This window comes from Grammomys surdaster, unplaced genomic scaffold (genome assembly GCF_004785775.1).
Source record: "Grammomys surdaster isolate TR1022 unplaced genomic scaffold, NIH_TR_1.0 65, whole genome shotgun sequence".
NCBI classification, from domain to species: Eukaryota; Metazoa; Chordata; class Mammalia; order Rodentia; family Muridae; genus Grammomys; species Grammomys surdaster.
Genome location: NW_021604567.1, coordinates 20,632,683 through 20,657,622, shown reverse-complemented (window position 1 = coordinate 20,657,622; position 24,940 = coordinate 20,632,683). Strand labels below are relative to the sequence as shown.

Below are 24,940 nucleotides of genomic sequence, written 5' to 3'. Positions count from 1 at the left end.
CACACCCTAACATTCTTTTATAAAGAACCAGACTTTTTATGTAGCTGGAAATAATAGCAGCAAGGCCTCTACTGTGTAGCATTATCTGCTACCTTTGGCTTCTAGAAAATAAAAGGCAAAAAAAAAAGTGATTTTTCTTCCCAAAGAGCAATGCAGGGAGAGAAAATGCTGACCTATACCAGAATCAAATATTAACAAAAGACAGGTTTCTAGAGTGGATTCTATGCCAGAATGCTAAAACTTGTAATTTTCTCATTTTAAACTAAATTAATTTAGGTTATAATTTCAAGAACCTAGGATTTCAAATGGGTTTTTTCAAATAAATTTCACACATATACACAAAATTTGCTTTGTTGTTGGATATCGATGTCCCAAAGGTAGAAGTTAATCATAGTGTAGATACTGTACCAATAGAAGAGAGAAGATGGAAAGTGGAACCTATTGAGATGCTGTGCATTCTCATCACACAGGAGTGAAAAACAGGATGAGCAGAAAAAATAGAAGTCAGTGACTGTTGTGAGGAAATAAATAATTTGGCTTTAGAGACTAATTTCAATGATAAACATTAGTCTACAAATCCATAGATACTTAGAGAATAGAAAGCTGCTTTTAAGAACTATTCAGCTAATTAGGCTGGACACAGAGAATTTTGCATGCTTTCTCTAGTGTGTGAATCCTAGAGTTTATGAAGGTATATAAAATCATGCATGTATATAGCATAACAGAGTATAAGCTGAGCTCTCTAACACACTTGGGGATAACAGGATGGTAGAGAAACAACTATAGAGAGATATGAGATAAACATGGACATGCACAATACAAACTTGCATGATAAATGCCCTTATAAAGCCCAGTAGTGTGTATAATGAACATATGGCATTACAAATATCCAACTACTTAATTTTCTTCACACTTGAGATAACTAAAAACTTCTTGAATTGAATGTTTATCTGATTAGATATGATTTTATAAATAAAAGTAGTGCTACTGGGAGCTGGCAAGATGGCTCAGCTGTTAAGAGCACTTGTTGCTTTTCCAAAGGACCAGGTTTGATTCTCAGCATCCACATGGTAGTTCACAATAGTCTGTAACTCTAGTTCTTGGGGCTTGATGCCCTCTTCCAACCTCAATGGGCACAAGGAACACACATGGTACCCAAACATACTTACAGGTAATGAATATGTATATGATGTATATGTATATGTATATGATGTATGCACACATATATATGTTGATTTTTAATGATTAAAAAAGAAAAAGCTGTAAAGTTTATTTTGCTAAATTTCAAACTCCAAATTTCAGATGAGAATAATAATAATTTTACATATTTCTTTATATTCAAGTCTGCGTTCTCAAAGTCACCTAAATTTAGTCGTGCTTTGTCACATTTGTGTGTTAGGTATACACAGATGTCAAAAATATTCTGTGGAATAAATGAATTTGTACAAACAACAGTTTCTCATTGACTTAAAATGCTATGCTTCAATTCATGAGTAAATCACACATATTCCAGAAATGCTAACAGCACATATCAATAACAATGGCAGAATGAAGAACATTCTCAAAATCATAGGTTTGTATCATAGTCTTTTCATTTGTTAAATCTTTTTAATTCAGAAGGTAATATATTTTCTAGGTATGTTATTGGTGAAAGAAGGAGACTTTTTTGTCTTGTGACAATGTAATTGTGGTCACTTCTAGTATATAATTATAGAGTCAATATCAAACAAGTGTACCAGGTCAAAATACTCAATTTCATTACTTCCATAGCATCTCCAAATTAAATTTGTCTAAGCCTCACAAAGCCATCTTTGTGGGTCCTCATTACACAAGTTATCCACATCAAAGATGGTTGTTTATAAGAAAATAGTCTTTCCTTTGAAATATTTGAAATTTTGTTTGTATAATAAAACAAATGGAAATAAACATTATAATCCAAAAACTGTAAATATTAAGTGAAACACTTTCCATCTATAATAGAAATTTGACCTTGACTGATACTGAGAAAGTCCTAAAGGAGAACATGCCTTGAATGGTTTATGTTTCAATAAAGTATTTACAAATGTCTAGGAAAATTAAAGCTTAATGTGGTATGTAGTTTTAGGTTATTTTAAGTGAAAGGCACTTAGGCATTCAACCTCCCAGGATGTCATAGAAGACATTATCTTAGCATCCAAGTTTAACTTAGTTGTGTGAATCTATGAAACAACTTTTCTCAACTTATTACAATATACAGAATGGCATAATTTTGCCATCACTGAGACCTAACTTTTAAGACATTTTAAAAAGAAAACCGAGAAATATAGTCTAAACACATTTTCCTTCTTGTGATATATGCAAAACATTTAAAACTAATTTTCAGAGGCATAGATATAAACTAGCATATTCTAGGTGGAAATTGGAGGACTGACAGATTGCTAATAGTTTCATCAAAAAAAAAAAAAGCTGGTGTTTTCACTTATGAAAAGTGAACATGTTTCTTTACTGGGGCTCATATATTTTCAACACTGATAGAAGTTAGTGAAGATGAGTGTGGAAATAACATGTTTATTTGAAAATATAAATATGCAATATTTGGTATAAATGTGTAATTTGAGTTAATCACCAATATTTCTGTCCAAATAAATACAGTAGCTAATGCCAGTATTGCCTGCATATTGAGAATAGTAGAAGATTTTGCTGACCAAAATGTTTCTCTTGATGATTTAAATGAAATATCTGGTTACCTCCTTTTGGATCCTAAAGGTAATGAATACCTCAATTTGATTATGGATCATTTGACTTTAGAAGAAAAAAAGAGGAGGGGCAGAATTGTCTTTTTTACAGGAAGAGCATTGACTGGTAGCATTTTGCCCCTTAAGACTCACTTTTAGTCTCTGGGGGCTCTAGGCGGTCCGCTTAGTTGATATTGTTCTTCCTATGGGGTTGCAATCCTCTTCAGCTCCTTCAGTTCTTCTCCTAGCACTTCCATTGGGATCCCTAGGCTCAGTCCGATGGTTGGGTGTATCTCCATCTGTTTTAGTCAGGTGCTGGTAGAACCTCTCAGGGAACAGCCATACCAGGCTCCTGTCAGCAAATGCTTCTTGGCATCAGCAATAGTAGTTCCCAGAGACTAAACCACCAACAAAGAGTATACATAGAGGGATCCATGGCTCCAGATACATATGCAGCAGAGAAAGGCCTTATCTGACATCAATAGGAGGGGAGGCCCTTGGTCCTGTGATGCTTAACGCCCCAGCGTAGGGGGATGCTAGAGCAGTGAGGTGAGAGTGGGTGAGTGGGTGGAGGAGCACCCTCATGGAGCAAAGGAGAAGTGGGATGGGATGGGGAGTTTGTGGAGGGGTAATCGTAAAAAGAAATATCATTTGAAATGTAAACAAACAAAATCATTAATAAAAAAAGAAGACTATGACGAAATCTTCTGGAGAAAATAAAAGACTGACTTTTAATAGCTGATCCTTGAAACACCACCTCCCTGATTAGTTTCATTTCATCCCTTTATATGGTGGCAGAGCAACTGTGAGTGTTATGAGCATCAATTCTGCATTAATTCACACATACTGCATGGCATAGAAAAAAAGGAAGAAAAATCAGAAACCTGATTCCACTCCTAATTAATTTCATGAGCGATCTGGGGACTTGGAACAGATCAGGAGCATTTTAAATGAGAGCAAAACCAGGATGGACACCTGAGCAACAACCTAAGAAGGGTTTATTCAATTTCCCTTCTGAAGCAACACCTTTTCCTCCACCCCGCCCCTGCCCCACCCCTATATCTGCTGCCCTGTCTCTGTACTTAATATAAGAAACACTGTCGTTAAGTCAGCTGTTATTAGTTAATATTAATAATTATAGCTGATAATTCATTGCCAATAATATCAGCGTTTTAAAGTAACTTAATGTTAGATTTCCGAGAGAGTTTATGCGGGTGGGATGCACATTCAAATTAGAAAAGTTTTTTATCTTAAATTAATATAGAAATTCTTCTTCATTTTCTACATATAAATCTATTCAGCTAAGACCGTGCAGCTAGGTGTACAAACATCTGAGCCTACTATCACTCAGTAAAGATTCACATTTCTGATGGATACAGTCAGTATATCTTACTGAAATTATATAAATTCTACAAGATTTCCTTTCCTAGAAATGTTATCAATTGTCGTATGTCCGTCCATCCATCCACCAAAATATCCTTTCATAAGCATCTTCAAAGGGAGAATAATTCATACTGTAACTCGAGTCTTCTCATGGAAAATTGGCCAGCCTTTGGCAAATTTCACACTTTTTTCAGTTTGCATAAAACCTGGACTCTTTATTTAGGATTATGTTATAGTTTGACTTTTTTGTTGTTAGTTTCTCAAAGCCAAAGTCATGTTGTCTTCTTGCAAGTTTAATAATTGTGTGAACCAATTTCTTATTTTCACCAATTTTTCTCGAATATTATAATGATAATTTATTTAATGGTAATGGAATAAGTTAAACAATTTTAGAAATTATGACTTGGTTTTGTATTAAGTCTAAATCCTCAAAGATTTTATCATTCCCTTTACCCTTTTTATTTTTAAGGTTTTTCTTCCCATTGGCAAAACCCATCATTAGGGATCTGATAAAGTGGCTGTGGCATAGCATTAGATTTACAACGCTCCCCCCTCCCATTGTCCTGCACATGCCTATGGGAAGTTTATATTACTCTAAGCTAAAAACTTAAATATAGACAGTCTGTGTGACCTTACAGGCATGTAAGTGAAAGCTGTGTGTATGTTCCTTTTACAGGATTATGCTACCTTTGTGTGTGATGGAATAGAGAGAACAGAAACCTCAGTGGTTCCTGGTTTCTGTAGGTCACAGCTGGAAATGAGAGGTACTATCATGCTATAGTGTAGCATGGTTCAGTTTTACAAGGGACTGGAGCATTCGAGGTGATGGAACTATTCAGGCTGTAAAATGCAGACACCATCTGTCACGGAGAAAACACATTAGCAATGGCCACCTGTTCCTACATTGTCTTGCCCTTGTTCTAAAAGTTCATATTTGTCAGATGTGTGTTTGCTGTTTCTGAGTTGTGAAGCTTTCTAGTGACTAATGGGACTTTTTTTTTTTTGCACACTCCTTATATAAATACTCTGTCTTCTGATGAGCTGACCTTATTTAATTTACAGTATAAAGGGATACATTTCTTTACTAATTGTCAATTTCCTTACATAATCAATGACATGAGGAAATTTTTAATTTCCTTCTCAACAATAATTTATTATGGGCATATTCTACTATGTGTTGGACATTTGTTCACATTAGAAAAAATAGAAAAAAATGTTGATTTTATGGAGTATCACTCTCTGGAAACTACCTAACAGGCTCAGCATCTCCTATGTGATTCTCAAACAAGGAAAGCTGTCTCAAGCAGAACATAGGCCATCTGCTTATAACCCATGGTTTGACTTTGAGTCATTTGTTTTCACTTCTCTCAGACACCTCTTTTCTCAGAACCCCTCTCCAAGCTGAGACTGGTCCTTGGTACTGAATGATTAAGTTTTTGGTTGTTCCCTAAAAAGCATGTTGAAGAGAAAACTCACAGATGGCAGTTTTATAAAACGTTATATCATAGCAGTGTATTTATACTGAAAAATAGTAAAAGGGATAAATTTTGTCCTCATTTACTTTGTAAAAATCTTTTTGAAGTTAAAATATGATGATATGATTATCCCTCACTCCTTTCCTGATTCAGACCTCCCCACAAACCCTGTCTCTCAAATTCAAGACTTCCATTTTTTAATTGCCATTACATACATATCTATATGTATTTCAAATATATAAATGCAACCTGCTTAGTCTGTATAAAGTTACTTCTTTGTATAGGATATCAGGCTTATTTAAAACAAAAAAATCAGCATTGAATAATGAAACTGGTTATTTACTTTGGTGTAACAATGGGTCAATGACACTTTGTCTTGTCCAAACACAAAGTTTGCAATGGCTGAGGAAAAAGTATTTCCTAAAACAGTAAAATGCTCAAATTTCTAAAAGTTTCAGATTCTGAACTACACTTAAGCCAAGTAATAGTATTTAAAATAAAGATCAGTTCTTTCAGCAATCCTCTGAAAATAAACACAAGAAAAAGAGAGTTAGATCGGTTGGTCAGCTGAAGCGACCAATGAGCACATTGCTATCAGCAGTAGTAAACTCCTGAAGGCTTCCCTCCATCTTCCTCACTCTGGGTGTAAGCTCAAGTACTTACAGTGGTTTGTCAGAATACATCCTGTTCCAGCACTAAATATTTCTCATATTCCTTTGCCTAGAATAACAAGCTGCAGGCTTGAGGGTTCTTCCAAATATGTGAATTCCTGTGGTTTTGTTTTACTTTAATACTTTTGGATTTTGTATGTAAAAGCAGGTGTGTGTCCGATTGCCAGTTTGTCTGCATATGTATTATTCTAACTACTTCATTTATAAGTTAACATTTTTTTCAGTTAGAAATAACATTTCTTGGGACTTGAAATGAGACATACTATAACTCTTATGGAAAAATGATTTATCATTCCATGTTACTGAATCATACCATTAGTTAAGAAACCAAAATATTATCTTTAAAAAACAACAATCTCAGGTTTAAAGTGTCTCTTTTCTAACACTGCAAGAAATCTTAAGTGGGTCTTTATATAACATTATGTTGTGAATATTGCATTGTTATTTTAGATTTATGGTGAGAAATCATCTTTTGGGTTAAGAATTTAAATGGAATATGAATTCCTGTGGTTAGGCTTGCTGGTAACTTACAGCAAGATTAATAGAGTGATTTTTTTTTTGTGTGTGTGTGTGTGTGTGTGTGTGTGTGTGTGTGTGTGTGTGTGTAAAAAGGGAGTGGTTTTGTGGAAAGCCATTGTGAATTTTTACCTTGTTTTTATTAGAACTATCAATTCAGATCTGTGTATTTATATGAGGCTTTAAAATAACAGTATATTAGATTTGACCAGCATTTTCTCCTTCCCTCAACTGACATCTGTATGAGGATCAGCCTTTAGAGAGTACTAAACCAAGGCCATAAGCTACTTTGACTATCAGTCTACATAGTAGTTGAGATCCACCAACCTGGGCAATATAGATGCCTGAGCTCTGCCCCAGGAACTAAACTTATGTGGCAGCTGTACCATCCTCTGGCATACTTTCCAAGTCTCTGTGGTATTGCTCTCTCCAGCTGCTAGAAGGAAATTGGTTATGGAAAATCATTTGTGTATATGGCTCTTAAATTGCTCACATAAGGAAGAAGTTTGTCTCAATGTTACCTTTATACAGGAAATGTCAAAAAGTATGTAATACCAACCTGAGCAGCCACATGCTAAGTCGTAAGGGATAAACAAATATTCAAGGGATATACAAGCAAAGGAATATTTTAACTTTAAATGTATAAGACATGATAGAATCAGTTACAAACGTATTCCAAAAAGAGCCACTTTATTAAAATCACAGCCAATGTACTTTTATAAAATATTTTCCTTATCTAATATTCTACTTCTCAAATACCTGTACTTGCACTACAAAATACAATAAAATAATCAGAATTCTGGTTGTTGCTACTGTATCCCCAGACATTCTATCCAAAAACTAATTAAGAATCAGTTTGCAGTTTTATGTTGTTTTGACTCGTCTAACAGTTTGATGAAAGAAAAATCTTGCTGTTTTTAAGTTTTAAATCTGGAGAGTTGGTGAAAATTCAGTGGATAACTGAAACTCTTTTTATATTGTCTTGTTAAGAATCTTTGAACCACAGAAAGAATAGAGGGCAGATAAATATTCCCCCAGCAGGAACACAAAATAACTTTTGGACTCTAGTCTAAAAGCACAGAGAGGAATTTCCCCTCCCTTCTTTCGTCTCTCCTTGGCCTAGTCTATCTACTTTTAAAAGCAGAATTTTGCTTTCCCAAAATGTACCAGACAGGAATTTGTTCAAATTCCTCAAAACCAAGCCAGGAAACTCAGAAATTTCAGGGATTCGTGGCAGAGTGAGAAGAGCCTGTCTGTGAAAGCAAGCATGACTCACTGCAACACGGATGCAGGCTTGCTCTCCTGGGCCAAGGCAGGAATTTGGCTCAGCTTTGTTAAGCTGCAGTTGCTTTGTTTTAAGACAAAAGACCAGTGAGAGTGGATTTTCAGGATACTGATACAGAATCAAGGCCTAGAAAGGACCTGCATCTTATATGATTGGTATCTGTCAGAACGTTCCAGGGAGCTCAGATTCACTGCCAGGAAATATCCTGGTTTGATAGGATTGAATGGAGCCCAGACTACCACTGGTCTTCTATCCGAAGGTATAAGTTAGTTAATTGTTTTCTGTGTCTCAAGACAAAACCTGAGGCGATTCTCTGGCTGTGAAGTTCCAGGCAAGCATTGCCCTAAACAAGCTCTTCTCTAGAAATTTTAAATGCTCTATGAGAGACCTTTCCCACAATATGCACAGCAAAGGAAAAGCATCTTCGTGACCCTTTAAACCGTACTTATTCATGCTGGGTATTTGATTTGTGCCCATACAGCAGTAGTAAATAGCAAATGCATTTACGCTTAAGAGAATTAGAAGATGTGCTTGCCACGTTAGGAACTTATTGCTAAATATCCATCAGTGTTAAGAAGGCAGGAAATGAACACAGTGACCAAACAATAGTTTTGCACAAACATTTGGCTCCATTTCCTTAGTTAGATATGGAAGTTGAGGTGCTCTCTTTACTAATTTCATTGAATGAATTCGTTATCCAGGCTCATTAGACATTTTTCTGTCAGTACATCAGAAATTAGTATTGGTAATATTTCCATTTAAACCACTGCAAAAATTTTCTTGTATTTTTAGATAGTGATTGTTACAGATTAAGCAACTGATTTAAAAAGTGATTTGTAAGGTACGACAGACAGACAGACAGACAGACACACACACACACACACACACTACAAAAAAAATTATGAAAAGCCTATACTGATGGAGAAGAATAATGAGTTATACCTGTTGAGTAACTAGTTAGATAAAAAAAAATACCATTAAAGCTTTAAGCAAGTGCCTCATCTGTCATTTCTCTTTTTGTTGGACTTAACTATCATTTCAGGGAGTGATTTTATGATTTTTCTGTTGAGCTCTTGAGCAGTAATAAAGAGTTCATGTCAGCCACAATTCAAATACCTGATGGCTCTTTGGGGTCCTCTGGTAAACACTTACAAAGAAGGTAGCACTGATGGCCAGATTGTCTCTGGTGTGTTACAATAGTCTTGCTAACATGCCTAATGAGATTATAGAAAGGCACTCCATTCTAAGAATAAGAGATGAGACCACAGTTGCCCAGAGCTCTTTGGCTCAGAATTTATTTGCTCTAATATAATAGGCACTTGAAGCAAATTCTTGAAATGAGTCAAGTTTTCATTCTTTTTCACTCTTATTCCACCTAACTCATTGCTTTGTATATAGTATTTTCAAATACTCTGTTAGAAGATCTATCAGAAACACAGATGAATGTTGAGGTACATGGTGCAAAAGTTATTTGTGGAGAGAAACAACAAATGGCTTGCTGATGTTCTTCTTGGGTAAACCAGAAGAATCTTAGCACAGCTGAGCCTTGGTGCTAGTGGAGCCTTTTTAAATTCCTATGCTATTGATATTCTTAGCATTGTGGCCAGGCAATGGGTAAGGAGAGGGCCATGTCCTTACACACTTTAACTTAAAGCTCTCATTTTAATCAAAGGTGTTCAAATACCCAGTTCTAGTTTTTGAATTTGCAATGAAATTCTCACATTGTAAATATCAAGTCCTGGCTTCTTTGGTTTTGTTTTGTTTTGCATTGTTTTTGTTTTCTAGTTCCTAATAAACCTTTCAAAAATTGGTGGCAAATCTAGAATACTAAAAGTAACTGTGCTTCTGGCACCGTCTGTTCTCCTTGCCCTTTGAGAAAACATAAGAGCTTCTAATTAATAGTGATTTAGTGTTATGTGGTAGGCAGAAAATGTCATGATTGCCCAGGAGAATCTAAGAGAACTCCAAGGCATTGGTAGGTCCAACATCATATGGGTATGAAATCATGGACATTTGAAGTGTTAGAGAAGGGAACAGAACATGAGTTGTGGTAAATGTGGGTTGATTAAGTCAGAAAATATATCCCAAAAAGCCCCTTTGATCTGAAACCACTGCTCCTCAAAGGCAAACAGAGGGGTGCCTAGAAGGATTACTCTGCATCCCTAGGAAGCTTTCAGTCTATCTGGAAAGTACCCAGGCACAGAAAGCTGAAAGTATTTACATTGGCATATGCCTTTGACATCTCTGGAATGGTTCTAATTTAATACCCATACTTCTTTGCCAAAATCAGCATCCAGCCATGTCAACACTTCTTTTATGTGTGTGAATGAAACCACTAAAGATCTCACTTCTCCTTTCTAGAGGTATTTTCTACTCATAATGGGAAAATTTAATCAGTTTCTATATCTAAAGGTATATATTCCAAGTAACAAATGTTATTACCTATAAGATTTTTAACAGAAAATATATGTAATGATATTCATTTTCCTATATACTCTCTGATTTTATTTCAAAATTTTAGTACTCCAGAACCAGAGGTTTCAGATTTATTAGTTTCAACAGTGAGACACAGTTGTGTTATCATCTAAAAACTAAGTATAGCTCAGAAACACTAGACTTATAATTGTAATTTTTTTCATAGTGTACATATGTGTACCACATAAGTGCAGGTACACACAAAGTCCTAAAGAGTATGTTGGACCCCTAGAACTGGAGTTATAGACAGTTGTAACCTACCATGCACACAGTGCTACTGGGAAGCAGAGACAGGTAGACTCCAGAGGTTACTGACAAGCTAGCCTAGCCAATCAATAAGCACTCAATTCAGGATTAAAGAGTAAGGTGAAGGACAGCAATGTAAAAAAATTTCCAGTTTCAGTATATGGCATACACATATCCTTGCAGAAATGCCTGAAATTCCACATAAACATACATACATACATACATACACACATACATACATACATCATCCCAACAACAATAAACACACACACACACCAACAAATGTTGAAGTAAGAAGGAAACAGTTTGATAGGAGAAAAACAATATGATAGAAAGTAACTCATACCATGACCATGGTCTGAAATAATATTTAACACTGTAGCTGAATCTAAATAAGCAAACTGACATCACACACAGGCAGATAACTCAAGGGTGGGACACTGAAAAGTTATTGCACTGAAAAAGTAAATTCAAGTATAGATTTTTATCACCAACAAGTCGCCTTGAGTTCCAAGTTATAATAAGGTTAAAGTGGAATTAGGGAAGCAGCAACTTTGCTTATTCACCAAGCTGGCTTCGGCTGATTTCTGTCTACTCAAAGACTGGATGCAGCAGAAAGTGGCATGCTTAACATCATTGGAGGAGTTAAGAATTTTATGTGAGCATCTAAATGCTGAGAAGCTGACACATATGCTGTAAAAATGAGATTTCTTGGCTCATTTATGAAATCTGAATGTGAAAGTAAAGGTAATCGTACAGACCAAGACCCTGTATGTTTGCAATATTTACTGCACTATCTCAAGCATACATCCTCAACTCTGAATTCCCACATTCCCTTAGTAGCATATTATACTATCTTATTAATCCATTTTCAGTTTACAAAACAAAATGCCTAAAGATGGGTATTTATATATAAAAGAGGCTTGTTTTGTTCCTAATTTTAGAAATTTAAAGGCCATCTTTATCTTCATCTGCTTGGGTTTGGTGAGGGTGGCTTCTTCTGATTGGATTTGGTGAAGGTCCCTTTGGCAGCCACATAAAATGAAGGGAGCTCTTCTGAGAGGGCAAGATCGTGTGATGAGACAGAAAGCTGAAGAAATACACGGGTCGGGATTGCTGTTTTTATGGAAACTCAGTATACTGAAAATGAACAGAGTTCCCTGAGACCTACTTTAATTCCTTCCACAGGCCTCAAAGACCTAGTTACATTGCATTGACCTTGGGACATCTTAAAGGTCCCTCTTCTTCTTAATATAGTACAATGAGGATCAAGGTCCCAGCACACAAACCTTTAGAGTACAAACAGTATTAAAACCATGCTGTCCACTTTTATAACAAAACGATGGATGCTTTGTGTTTGGATAGGGGTTGTGGTGGTTCCAGACATTGTTGTTGTTGTTTTTAATTAGTCATTACCACAATTTTGTTTGTGTCATTTAAAAGTGACTTAAATTGCTTTGCTTCTGTAACACATAACTAGGAAAAACAAACAGGAATATTTTAAAAAGCAAAAAAAAACAAAGCAAAATAAACAAACAAACAAAACCCCACACAGTATCTTACCTCTTTTTCATGAAGAAAAGAATCAACAAAAGTTTGGGATAAGAAGATGGTTCAGTTAGTAGAACCACTTGCTATGAAACCAAGAGCATCTGAGTTTAAATCCTCGGCATCCACAAAAAGCCAGGTGTGGTCTAGCATCCCTATATCGCCAGTATTTAATGGGCAGAGACTCCCCAGAATTCCTTTGCCAGCCAGCCTAGCCAAGTGGTGAGATTCTGGTTCAGTTAAAAATCACACATCTCAAAAAATCCAGCAGAATGACAACAAAGGAAGAAACTAGGCATCTTCATCTGGTCTATGCTTGAGTGCACAATGCTACCCAACACATATACCACCCAAACATGCCACAACACACGACACACACACACACACACACACACACGCACACACATACCCCATGTCTACTAACCCCAGAAAAGGAACCTATAACAGACTAAATAATGGCTATACCACAATCCAATCTGATGAATGAATGAGTTTTTATTGGAGTTACTAACAGGTGTGTAGATGAAGTATTACTTGCAGGATAACAGATCAAAAGTAGGTATGTCATAAAAAGCCCACCCAATACAGGTGGGGGAAATTGTATCCTTAGATTTCTCTATACAACCTGTAGGCCGCTTGACAGGTCCAACATAACTGAAGATTCATTTCTTGACATCAGAGATGGTCAGTCACCTTCCCCAGCAGTTGTTTACTCCTTCTCCTTGTTTAAGCTGTTTGAGGCTTTCTAAAATCTTCCACATTCCAATATTCCAGACATGTGAATTTTTGTTTAGCTCCTGAGTCTCAAGAGTCTACTACTATCCTGGAGGGGATGTTTTAATTCAGAGGAACCTGCTATTCAAAACACACACACACACACACACACACACACACACACAAATAGAAGACAGGAAAGCAACATACACAATCCTAAAGATAATCAAAACAAGTGGGAATAGACCTATATTCAAGGTACAAAAAACATGCTATACTCAATCCTAATGCAGAGATACCCTACAGAAAGTTCCAAGGTCAGTATTTACCATCTACATGTAGACTTTTGCTCTCACTTTATAATCAACTCAAAATTCATGGAAGAGATAAAAAAGAATGAGTGGAATTAGAGATGATGAGCTGAACATAATTATTGTAATTTTGTTTCTTACAAAACCTTAATTTGTGCCTGAAGGATTTGGAGTACCAGAGTGTTTTTGGAACATGATTATTCTTCACAAGAGAATGCATTATATTCCCAAGTATTATCATAGAATCATTATTCATTTAACAAAAATGTGGCTGTTTTAACAAGAAATTATACTTTTGTAATAAAAGTTGACCAAAAATTAGAATGAAGCTCATCCAAAGAAAGTACCTTCTAAACATCAATGTTTTCCCATGTTCCCTCTTAAAATGGAGCATTAACTTTGGAAATTATATATGTAAGCACATAATTTCAATTATTTTTGAAAATCAGAGAATACACTCAGTAAACTGTAAGATCATTCCATTTGCTTCCAAATTATCTGTGAAATAATTACATTAAGCAATCAGTTATTTTTCTTTCAAAAAGCAAATACTGAGAAATGTTTTTATATCTCTTAAGATCTATGTGATCAAGGGGCTGGGGAGACAGTTCAGTCAGTAATGTTCATAAGTCAAAAGCACAAGGACATGTGCTTGATCTGAAGTACCCGTGTGAAAAGTCAAGCATAGTAGTGCTGGCAGGTAGAGATAGGCAGATCTCTAGAGCACCTTGGTCAATCATCCTAGCCTACATGTGAGACCCAGACCATTGAGTGACTGTCTCAAAAAACAAACAAAACTCAAGATAATGGCTGCTAGGAACAACACTCAAGCTTGATCTCTAACCCCTATATGCATGTACATATGTACAAACATACACACACATGTACATACTCACAGACAATGTGATCATAGTTTAATTTACTAACATTTCCTCAGTACTTCTTAATGCCCAGTAGAGAAATGAATGAGTTTTAACATTAGGGTGGTCATAGTAGTGAACTGATAGAATTTACATCACTTTGGGAGCTCCAGGGAATGTCACTTTAAGTTTCTTGTAGGGGAGAGTAGTTGAGTCTCCTGGATAGCAGAAGAGGAGACTACAGAGAAGACAGAAGACAAACAGACTGCAGGGCACAGAGACGCCAGTGCACAGCTGTAGTCTCCTCACCAGGGCCAGCTACAACTAACCATGGAAAACAAGATCACACAATTTACTTTTATCCATCTTAAATTATACTAAGCCCTTTGAAAATCTTTCCAGAAGTGCTTTTTCTTTCCATGTACTTTGTAAAGACAGGCACAAACGGGTAAGGAGGAGTGTTTCACTCTCTTGCCTTTGACCCCACGACCTGCTGTGACATCCTCAAAGCCATCTGACCTAGTGCAGTTGAACATGATGCAGTGGCCAGGAACGGTTCTTTAAGCAGTCACCATTGTCCTGCGGGGGCTTTTTGTGATATTTTCAGCTTTCTGTTTTACCAACACACCTGCTTTTTTGAGCTGCACTGTGGGTTATTACTCACTCCTGTTTCCCCTTTGCTGAATTGGGAAGCGTAGAGTGAATGCATCAAGATTACATGTTGCACACACCATTTGCCCTTAATTCCAAACAGTATCTTCCCTGTAGATATAATACAGACAAACTCAAGCAGGACAATCCCCATTTTACCAGATAATGTACCATTGGTGAAGCTGTTAAACTTTGATAGTAGTTTATAATGGATTTCTGTGGCCACTTTTCTGTTTCCCTTCAATAACTAGGAGGAAATAATGGACGTAAATTGTTTATGTTAAAATTGTCCTTTGTATTAAGTCTACATGGCAAAAATGCTGCACATGTTCAGCACATGAACTGGGGGAGCAGTTATCATTTTATGCTGGTGTTTTGTTGCTTGTCTGAGCTGCTCAGGTCTCAGTGTTTGTGTGCATGAAAGCTTCATCTTTGTACAAGTTCTTCAATATATTATAAACTTACCCAAAGTCCTTCATAAAAGAAGAGACTTTGTTCAAATGCAGATACCAACTGAAAATAATATGTTCCTACAGTCTAATCTCAAACAAGAAAAAATAAGGCTTGGCAATAAAAACATAAGTTTCAAGTGTGACCTGATGAGTAGGTGCAATCTCTGGTCCTATCACAGTTTCAGGTCAAGACAGATCGCCTTCATTTTCCTTCTCTCCAAAAGGCTATCAATAGTCGATAATATTTACCCTTGTCACCTCTTCCCACATTTCAAATAATAAGACAGAACCCCCCCTCAACCAAACATGTTTTATAAACCAATTATTATGGTATTAACTTAACTTTAACTTAAAGTAAAGCCATGAGTTTTAAAATGGAGGCTTGTGTATATCATTTCCATAACTGTATGTGGAGACTACAGAGCCAGTCTCATAGAAGCATAGAAAAGAATAGCCTGGAAAGAAAGCTGGGGAAGAAAATATGTGTGCAACACACTGGGAGTAAATTCTGATGTTCATAGCAATACTGGAAAACAAGAGAGAGAGAGAGAGAGAGAGAGAGAGAGAGAGAGAGAGAGAGAGAGGATACATACATGTATTTGCACACATGTGGAGATCAAAGGACAATTTTTTGAGAGTCAGTTTTCTCCTTCTAGGTTATGTTGAGACAAGTAAGTACTTTGTTGTTTCTCTCACTGAGCTGTGTGTTTTGGGTTAGCTGATCCTTTAGCTTCTGGATAATTCTGTCTGTACCTCTCATCTCACAATAAAAGTTCTGGTTATACAGAGGCCCACCACTATATCAACCTTTTCTATATTGGTTCCTCTAGCACCCATCAGCTGAGCCATCTCCCCAGCCAACAATTAATTTTCTATTGCAACTACATAAAAAAATTGATTTGAATGCTGATTAACCTCATTTTATTGTTATATGTTATGAATGTGCATTAAAATGCTCTATAAACCCTATAAACATACAAGGCAGTTGAATATATTTTAAACATAAATCTAAAAAAAATGCACTTAAATATGAAGGCAGTACATAAAGCAAGTTACATTCTGTTCAAAGACTATTCTACATAAAGTGATTTTGTAGTGAAAATTCACCAAATAGGGCTCTACTTCCCTTATGTCTGGTTTTCTTCCATGCATCTATGTCTTATTATCTGCATTTGCAGTGACTTTCCGTCACACATCTGTACATTGGCTATGAATGCTTTTGTGTTCCTTCATGGTCACCCCTCTTCCTCCAAACACAGAACGCAGATGTGATGAGGCCCACTAGACTCTTCCAGACCTTCTTAGTTTAGCCATTTAGATACATGTATCTCATAATTGCATTGTTTCTTCTTATGACTAGAATATTCATGGTGGATATTGGTGATATTTCACAATAATTTAAGTCCTTCATAGGGGTTGAACTTACTGAATTCATCATATATGATTGTTAAGGCTTTACAGAAATTATCAGTTAATCCTCACAGGAAAAGGAGGTGTCTACACAGAGATCGTTGAGTTAAAAGAAATGATGCTGTCAGTTAAATATCTAGAAACTTGCTCCAGAAAGGCTGGGTTAATTCCATTTCTCGAAACTATCATTACAAATCCTTGAATACACCTCTTGATCTCAACATGTCTTAATCTCTGTAAAGCATCTCCTTGTGGCGACAGAACAAACAAAACATGTCTTTTTTTCCTGTTCAGTATCTCATGTTTTCTTAAGCCAGATGTTCTATAGATAGCCTATATCTATAGATGTTCTATAGATTTTAAATTTCATTGTTATTATCAGGGGCATGTTCAATGAGATGCTAGTTACTAATGCTGCAAGGTACTATGGGATAATTTATAGCCCTACACCTAAGCATCATGAGTCGTGAGGAGAGTTCCAGCAAGTTAGTTACTGGAGCCTGAGGTAGTTAAGACCCCCCAGTGAGAAAATGACTTCTCATTCTGATTAAAGGTACGTCAGATACTTCTAGCACCTACAAATTACCAAGCTCTAAGGACTGAGCATCCGTGACACGTAATTTTCATAGTATATCTCTACCCATTTCAATATTTGTTTAATTTTCCGTGTGCTAAATACCCTAAATATAAACTAATTTATATTATAAATAATATAAAAATGTTCTATTGTTGGTGATATTGAAATCACTCTTGCTTAAAGTCAGGTGCAACTTTATCAATATTCTAAGAACAGCAAAATACCACCCATAATTTTAATCCCTTTTAGAGGAGCTTCTGTTATAGAGACAATGAATGTGAATAACTATTGATTATCTGAGAAAGGCTTTCTTATTTCAAAAGCCAATGATGATCAATCTGTTTTCTTGTCTTGACAGGCACGAGTATATTCACAGTCTATGAGGCCTCATCTCAGGAAGGCTGGGTATTCCTCATGTACAGAGCAATTGACAGTTTCCCCCGATGGCGCTCCTACTTCTACTTCATCACACTGATTTTTTTCCTTGCCTGGCTTGTCAAGGTACTAGAAGCACTGTGCTCAGAGAATGCATATTTTAGGATGTTCAGCAAATGTTTTGTTTTGGTTTTATTGATAACTAGGCTTCTTCATCTCCTGTGTTTGGTAAATGTGGTTTGTCACTTCCTTTCAGAATGTGTTTATTGCTGTCATCATTGAAACATTTGCAGAAATAAGAGTACAGTTTCAACAAATGTGGGGAACTCGGAGCAGCACAACCTCCACCGCCACCACACAGGTACTGTTTCAGTGGGATGGTCACAATCCATTCAGCCTCAGGCACACCCCATTTTCATAGCAGTGACCTGCCCCAGGAATGCTGCTGTAATAGGATGCTGCACTATGGCACAGTAGGAGAGTGCTTTGAGAAAAACACAGGTGAAAAGGCCTGAAGCCAGAACAGTGGTCTCATACTCTTGTTGAGGTATGGTGAAAGTCATCTAGTTGCTTAACAGTACAATGGGTAGGTAGCTTCAATACAAAAATACTAAAATTGCCAACCATGCTTGTGGACCTTTTACTGGATTCTGAGACCACAAGTCCTCAAAGGCTTCCCAAGTAAATATAGCAATGGAAAGTTTCCATTTTTATGAGCCTTTATTAGTGCAACCTCAAGCCTATACAGTGGTCTTTATATAGAGGATTAGAAATGTCAGTGTTGAAAATGTGTTTAATTCAGAACAAGCCAGTCAAGGTACAAGCGAATATAGAGAAGAATCCTCAGTCCTCACTGTGTGACTGTGGTTCTTGAAAATTCATCATATTTTCAGTATGGTTTCCTTCTCCTAAGAAATTAGAGATGGCCAGAAACATGCAAAAGCAACAGAACATTCAACTATATGAGGCATTCTGATATCCTATTATTTATTTACTTATTTTTGTTTGCACATTTTGCTCCTTAGAAACAGGAAGAGCAGGCTCACATATCTTCTAGAGTGGATAGGAGAGGAAAAAAGAAACACCTAGAATTAAGAATGAAAGAATTTAATGATTTATATTTTGAGATTAAATTATGAAAAAATAATTCCATAAGTGCTTGTATAGTTCTACTGGTTTAAAGGTCTCTATAGTACATAAACTTAGACATGAGAGAAAATTAGAGTCAACCAAACAATCATAGCTCTTCATGTCACAAACCTCAACATGGAAGCTGATTTCTGTAACTTAGTAATTACAATCTGTTTATAGAACATGTTTTCTTAGTGATAGTATCACTGCTTACACATTAAATTACTGTTTTCTTAATATTGTTCATGGTATTCTATGAATTAGACCATTGAGTTAAATAAAAGAAAAAGAGAAAAAAAGAAAAGTCTCTATATAAAGATCAAAGTGAAAATTTTATTTAAAAAACTTTTAGCAATCCTATGTTCAAGTTTCAGTGAACATAGGATGATATTTATGGTGGTGTAGACATCAAAATTACTCTTCTTTGTTACAAATGAAATTATGTCAAAATGATTCAAATGCCCATGAAAAGAAATTAGTATACTACATAGGTTATGCCAATAGACACCACGTTGTGGATCTTTCAAGGAATCAACCAGGAAGCTCCTATTCTTTGTCTGGCCCTTGTTAGCTGACTGTGAGGTGTAACAGTTTCAGGTCCTTCCTAAGGTGAAAGCCTTTTGGCAGGCACGTTTTCTGAGACACTGAGATGTAAATGGAACATAAACCTGTGAATGTAGCTCTTACTTACATGCAGCGCTCCCAGAGGATGGCCTAAAATGTCCCTAAAACCGTATTTTGCTTATTAAGTAACTCTGACAGATAAAATCACAGCTGGAAAGGTAAAGAACCAAACCAGCTAGCAGTTATAATAGAAGACGAAATATGAAATTTCTGAACAAAGTCGTAGAAAATTATTTTGATGGAAAATTGCACTTAATGTGGAGGCATAAGTCGGGATTTCAAGAGGGAACGCGCCTAGATGTTCAGCAGAGGTAATCACACAGAGAACTGTGAAAAACCTTCATTAAGAAAAATGCTATGGCTGAGGACCCGGTTGCTAAGCAACCTAAGCTCCTGCAGTCTTCCTCTTGGTAAAACACCACTTAGGCAGCCTAGCAACTGGCCTCAGGCTCCGCCTACCCCTCAGTCACCGCTTGCAAGTCTCTGAAGCTTTTGTGTGTACAGAAGTGGGACAGAACGTTTGCCGTGACTATTCTATTTGTAAAATCTGACCAAACTCAGAGCCTGGACTTCTTTTTCATTGGTTTAAAGCACTAAATCATAAATGTCTAATTTCGACAAAAATAGGCTCCAAATTGATAAAATAATGTTGATTACTGTATGCTACACAGATTTTTGGACACGAAATAATTTCTTGCCTTTATCTATTATGTGGGAAATTCATGTTCAATGTGGTTTTCTCACCAAAGAGCTAAAGAGGACTGGGAATATTGGACTTAGCAATGTCTCTATGTGAACTTTCTATGAAAACCACATGGGTGGAAAAGTACACACACACACACACACACACACACACACACACACACACACACGTACATCCTGATAATAGAGTGGACCTTTAGAGACATAGGCAGTTCTCTAAGAATTGGTCCTGACATTTCAGACGCAAAACAGAACCCGTGGAAATTTTTTTCTTTAAAATATCAAAGCAATATTTAAATGGTCACTAACAAATATCTCTGAGCAAGCACATAGAAACAAATTAAGGAAATATTACTTGCAAAACTTTTGTACAAGGCATGCTATGGTGTGCAACAGCAAAGTGAACACAAATTAGAACTGATCCTTTCAGATTCCTAAACATAGACCTGGCTGAGCTGTGCTGGAGCCAGTGACTCCATCTTGTGTAGTTCTTGGTGTGCATCACCTTGTCACAGACTCAGACATGGACTGGTGTATAGGTCAAGAGGTTCACATTCCTGTTACAAAATATACTTTGTATCTGTCCACAATTAGAATTCCTCATGTCATCATATTTAGGGGTGCGGTCCCAACACTGGATATTAGTATGTGCAGACATGAGCTAGGCAAGCTTTAAACACAGCAATTCTTTAATCCAGGACTTCACCTCCCTCTCTGAACAGTTTATTTTAGACACTTTCTATCTCTTCACCCAGACTAAAGAATGCTAGAGATAAGCCGACTCCACATTGTCCAGAATAAAGATGGGAGACCTATCGAAACCCAAGGACACTCTGTTGTACTATGCATACCTAAATTTTATAAATTTTACAATGGCATCCTGTTGGATTTCTGACACATAAGCACTGTGCTGTGTGATGAGAACAGTATTCCTGAGACTGTCATCTGTGACTGAGCACTCTTGCTAACAGATGCTATCTGAGTTATTATCCTCTGGCTAAGCCAGAAGATAGATGAGGGTAGAGTTGATGCAAGCACAATGGTGATTTTAAGTTGTTCCTTCTTCGCTTTCCTGTCAACATCCTCAGAATTTGCTTAAATCACCCTCTGAAAGAATGTGTGATGCTCAGCAAGAAAAGAAGAGTGTAAATGAAAGACACATGAGCAAAAATGGAAAGAACTGGTTCACCAAAAGAAAAAGAACACTACGCATAACCCAGTGCTTAACTTGAGGGGAAAAAATTGCTCAGTGTCCTCAATGCTGACAATTTCCACATGAATAGATATCACTCATATGTGTGAGAAGGCAGTTAACAGATACAGCTCAGAGAAAGGGTATCCCAGAATGGTGCAGGAGAGAGCCCCTTCCATGGAGAAGCCTTAGGGACAGCATGAAGCATTCACCATAGGAACCTGGGAACAAAAATTAAGCTTTGTGAGACTGACTCAGTATATATATTCTTTTGCTGACTTTTTTTTCCTAATTTGTTGGAGATAAGGTCTCACTCCATAGTCCAGGCAGGCTGCAACATGTGAAAATCATCCTGCTTCAGCCTCCTGAGTGCTGGTATGACATGTATGTGCTGTACCTTTCATGGACTAAATATATAATGATATATTTTAATAATGAAATCCTACTAGGCGTCCACTCTCCTGATTTTAATTGTAAAAATGATCTATTTTTAAAAATACTTAATTTAAAAAGAAGTAGGATGATTTCAAAATAAAATAAAGTTTTTCTCCGTAGTATGTGTGTGTGTGTGTGTGTGTGTGTGTGTGTGTGGCAAATTTCCATTTAAGTTTTGAATTTTACCTCACTTTTCAGGGTAAACTGATGATTGAGATGATACTTAACTGTTTTGTAAACCAAGCTCAAAAACCAATCCAAACAATTACAAAATTCTGTCATTTGAAAATGAACAACCCTGAGCTAATTCACATGGCTGAAATCCTCATGCTTTCCCAAATGTTTGTACTAGGAGAGGCGTGTTCATGGGTGTCCGTTATATTATGATGGATAATGTCCCTCCCACTAATTGATACCATCTTCTTGCAATACTAAAATATATCCACAGTGACACAGAGCATGGAACAGTGACTTTACAACATGTCTCACTTATTTACCACAGCAATCTTAGAAAAGTACATACTATTATTGTTTTCGCTTTGCAGATTTTTAAAAATGACAAATATGGACAATTTAATTATTTTGTCTGATTGTAGGTTATGTGAGCCTCTTTTAGGTTGCCCAGCCTTTATTTTTACTCACTCTAAGACCTTCCCTCCTTTTGTTTTAGCCATTGCAGGCCACTGTCAACGTATTCTCTCTGTCCTAGCCCCAAGCCAATGTCTATGTTCTTAAGAAAACAGCACCTACTGCTGGCCTTTCCCAGATACTGTTCTAAGAAGTGTAATTAGACAACCTCTCTTAGAAAACAGTCAAGCAATATCTACCAAAGGCTTTAAAACATGCATAATATTTGATCAAGGACATCCACTTCTATGAATTTGTCCTCAGATTGTTAGACAATAATTAAGAATTGTATTTAAGGATAGTTTTGAAGGTATACAAAAATCAAAGATAGGACTGGGGAGGACTTTGAATATGTTATTGATTATACTGTACTAAGTTGGAATAAATAGAAAATGCTTAAGTACTACTTGAATTTTATTGGTATGAAAAATTATGAACAATTTACCAGTATTAAAGAAAATCAATTGTTGAGTATGCACATGGGTGCATGTGCATGCATGTACACATGTGTGTTAAATTTCTGGAAGTTAAAATGTCAGTAATGACTATCTTTTGGAACATTAGTTAATTTTTTCATATCTCACCCACGTTTCTAGGTGTTTAATAATAAATATTTTAATAACAGAAGAAGATAAAATCACATGAATAAAATACAGGGACCACTGAACATTTTTAACTAAAACCACCTGGGTTGGATTTCATTACGTTGTAGGCCGAATGCTCAATATACATAGCTCAGGTAATTTTTGTGTCCTTTAAAAGAAAGTTAAAAGAGATCACTTGGGTTTGGATCACTGGTTCAGGTTACTAATAAACCAGTCCCTAACCACCCACCCACCCTAAACTTTATGTTCCACTTTATACAGCCTCCCTTCCCATAGTCACATTGTAGACTACAATGCCTCTTGTAATTTTAACTCTCACATTTATACAAGCCGGCACGAAATAAAAGATACAGAAAGAACAAGAAGGCTCTACTTAGATCCTGTGAGCTAGTATCTAGTCACTCGGTCAATGTGAGCTTCCAGGAAGGGATCCTTTTGTTGGAGGCTTAGTGACCTCATAAAAACGTCCTGACATTGGAAGACAAACAAAGAATGACCACATTCATACCCATTATCCTCCACAGGGACCTTATCCCTTGGGGTTCTTGTCTCTGTTAGCTAGCCTGGTTTCAATCTCAAAGATCTAGTCATCATATTAACCAATCTAAATAATGTACGATTTGGGAATCTAAAGAAAGTAGGACACGTTTGCATTTCTGATACTTTATTTCATACACAGGGGTGACCTTCAGAGAACTCTTTTGCTGACAATTAAATTGATTCATTTGATTTGGGTCTGCTGAAAAATATAATTTAACAGAGAAAATTAGTTTGCCACCAATGAAAGGAAATATTAGCCCCAGGGGTGCTTTGTGCCTTGACAAGACAGTGTAGGAGGCACCAGCAGAGTGTTTTTAGCCAGTGACTGACAGCATAGGTTTTGACAGTTATCCTTAAAAGAAGAATCCCAGAATTATGACAGGGGCTTTAAAGGTCACTTTAACTAGTTTGTTATTCCAGCAATGTCTGTATTCTCACAGTGAGCCCATTCTTGAAGGATGTGCTTGGCTCCACCACCAAGAATAGCTTTAATTTTTATTCTAAGGAGAAAGTAAGTTCTATAAATAGACAGCTGGGAAGGATTATTTGCAACAACATCTTTGGTCAAAAAACCTTTGTGTAAATGTGAACCTCAATTGTTTCATTTAAAATCAATATATATGGTCCATGAGGTTAAGCATCGTTTATTTTCTATTGTCTCAATCATGATTCAGAGAATATTTTTCTTCCTGAAAATGATCTATAATCTCTCTGGCCAGAGTTTGAAAGTGTAATTATGGAGCCTATGTAATGATCCATGTGCCACTAATAGGGAATCCGATAATGATTTCCCATTACAACAGGGGGTAACACCAACATAAAGTCACAAGTAATGGTAGTAATGGTAGCAATGCAATTCTTATGTATACAAAAAAAGAAATTTTGGGCGAAAACAAAACAGTAAATTATTATGGTTAATGTCGTTATTTTTTAAAAGTTTAATTCTACTTTATCCCATTAAAATCAACACACACACACACACACACACACACACAGAACTCTTGAGGAATAGGGTAAGTGGGAAGTATCTCCCAGCTGGATACAATGTTGATGGATGAGAAGTTAAGTGGTAATCGACTATTCCATAAAGTTATCTCTGAGTGAGTGGGTTTCAGGTAGACCAATAACATTTTGAATTTTATCTCACCTAAGCCTTCTAAGGTAACATAAATTAGATGTTTCCTTTGCAAATATATGCATTAAATTTCTGATGAACAAATCAATTATGACCTAGTTAAAATAATTGCATGAAGTCAGTTAAATACCCTCTTAGTTTCATACCATTGAAATACCACCAGTCTTATCCCCCATATTGAAGGTGAAAACCTGACACTATTTGACATGAGTATGTTTCACACACTGAAAAATACCAACTAATAGTTTTAAAAATCTTCTCACATATATGCAACAGAGAGACACAG

The 24,940-nt window shown here is 36.4% G+C and overlaps 1 protein-coding gene across 2 annotated transcripts in view; it reads left to right on the top strand.

The window, feature by feature from the left end:
- The window catches only part of Nalcn (sodium leak channel, non-selective), a 276,470-nt gene that overhangs the window by 69,030 nt on the left and 182,500 nt on the right, over positions 1-24,940 (top strand). For both annotated transcript variants that reach the window (XM_028771252.1, XM_028771259.1), the window contains 2 exons: positions 17,647-17,789; positions 17,920-18,024. In XM_028771252.1, coding sequence (XP_028627085.1) covers positions 17,647-17,789; positions 17,920-18,024 — 248 coding nt within the window. The remainder of the gene's footprint in view (positions 1-17,646; positions 17,790-17,919; positions 18,025-24,940) is intronic.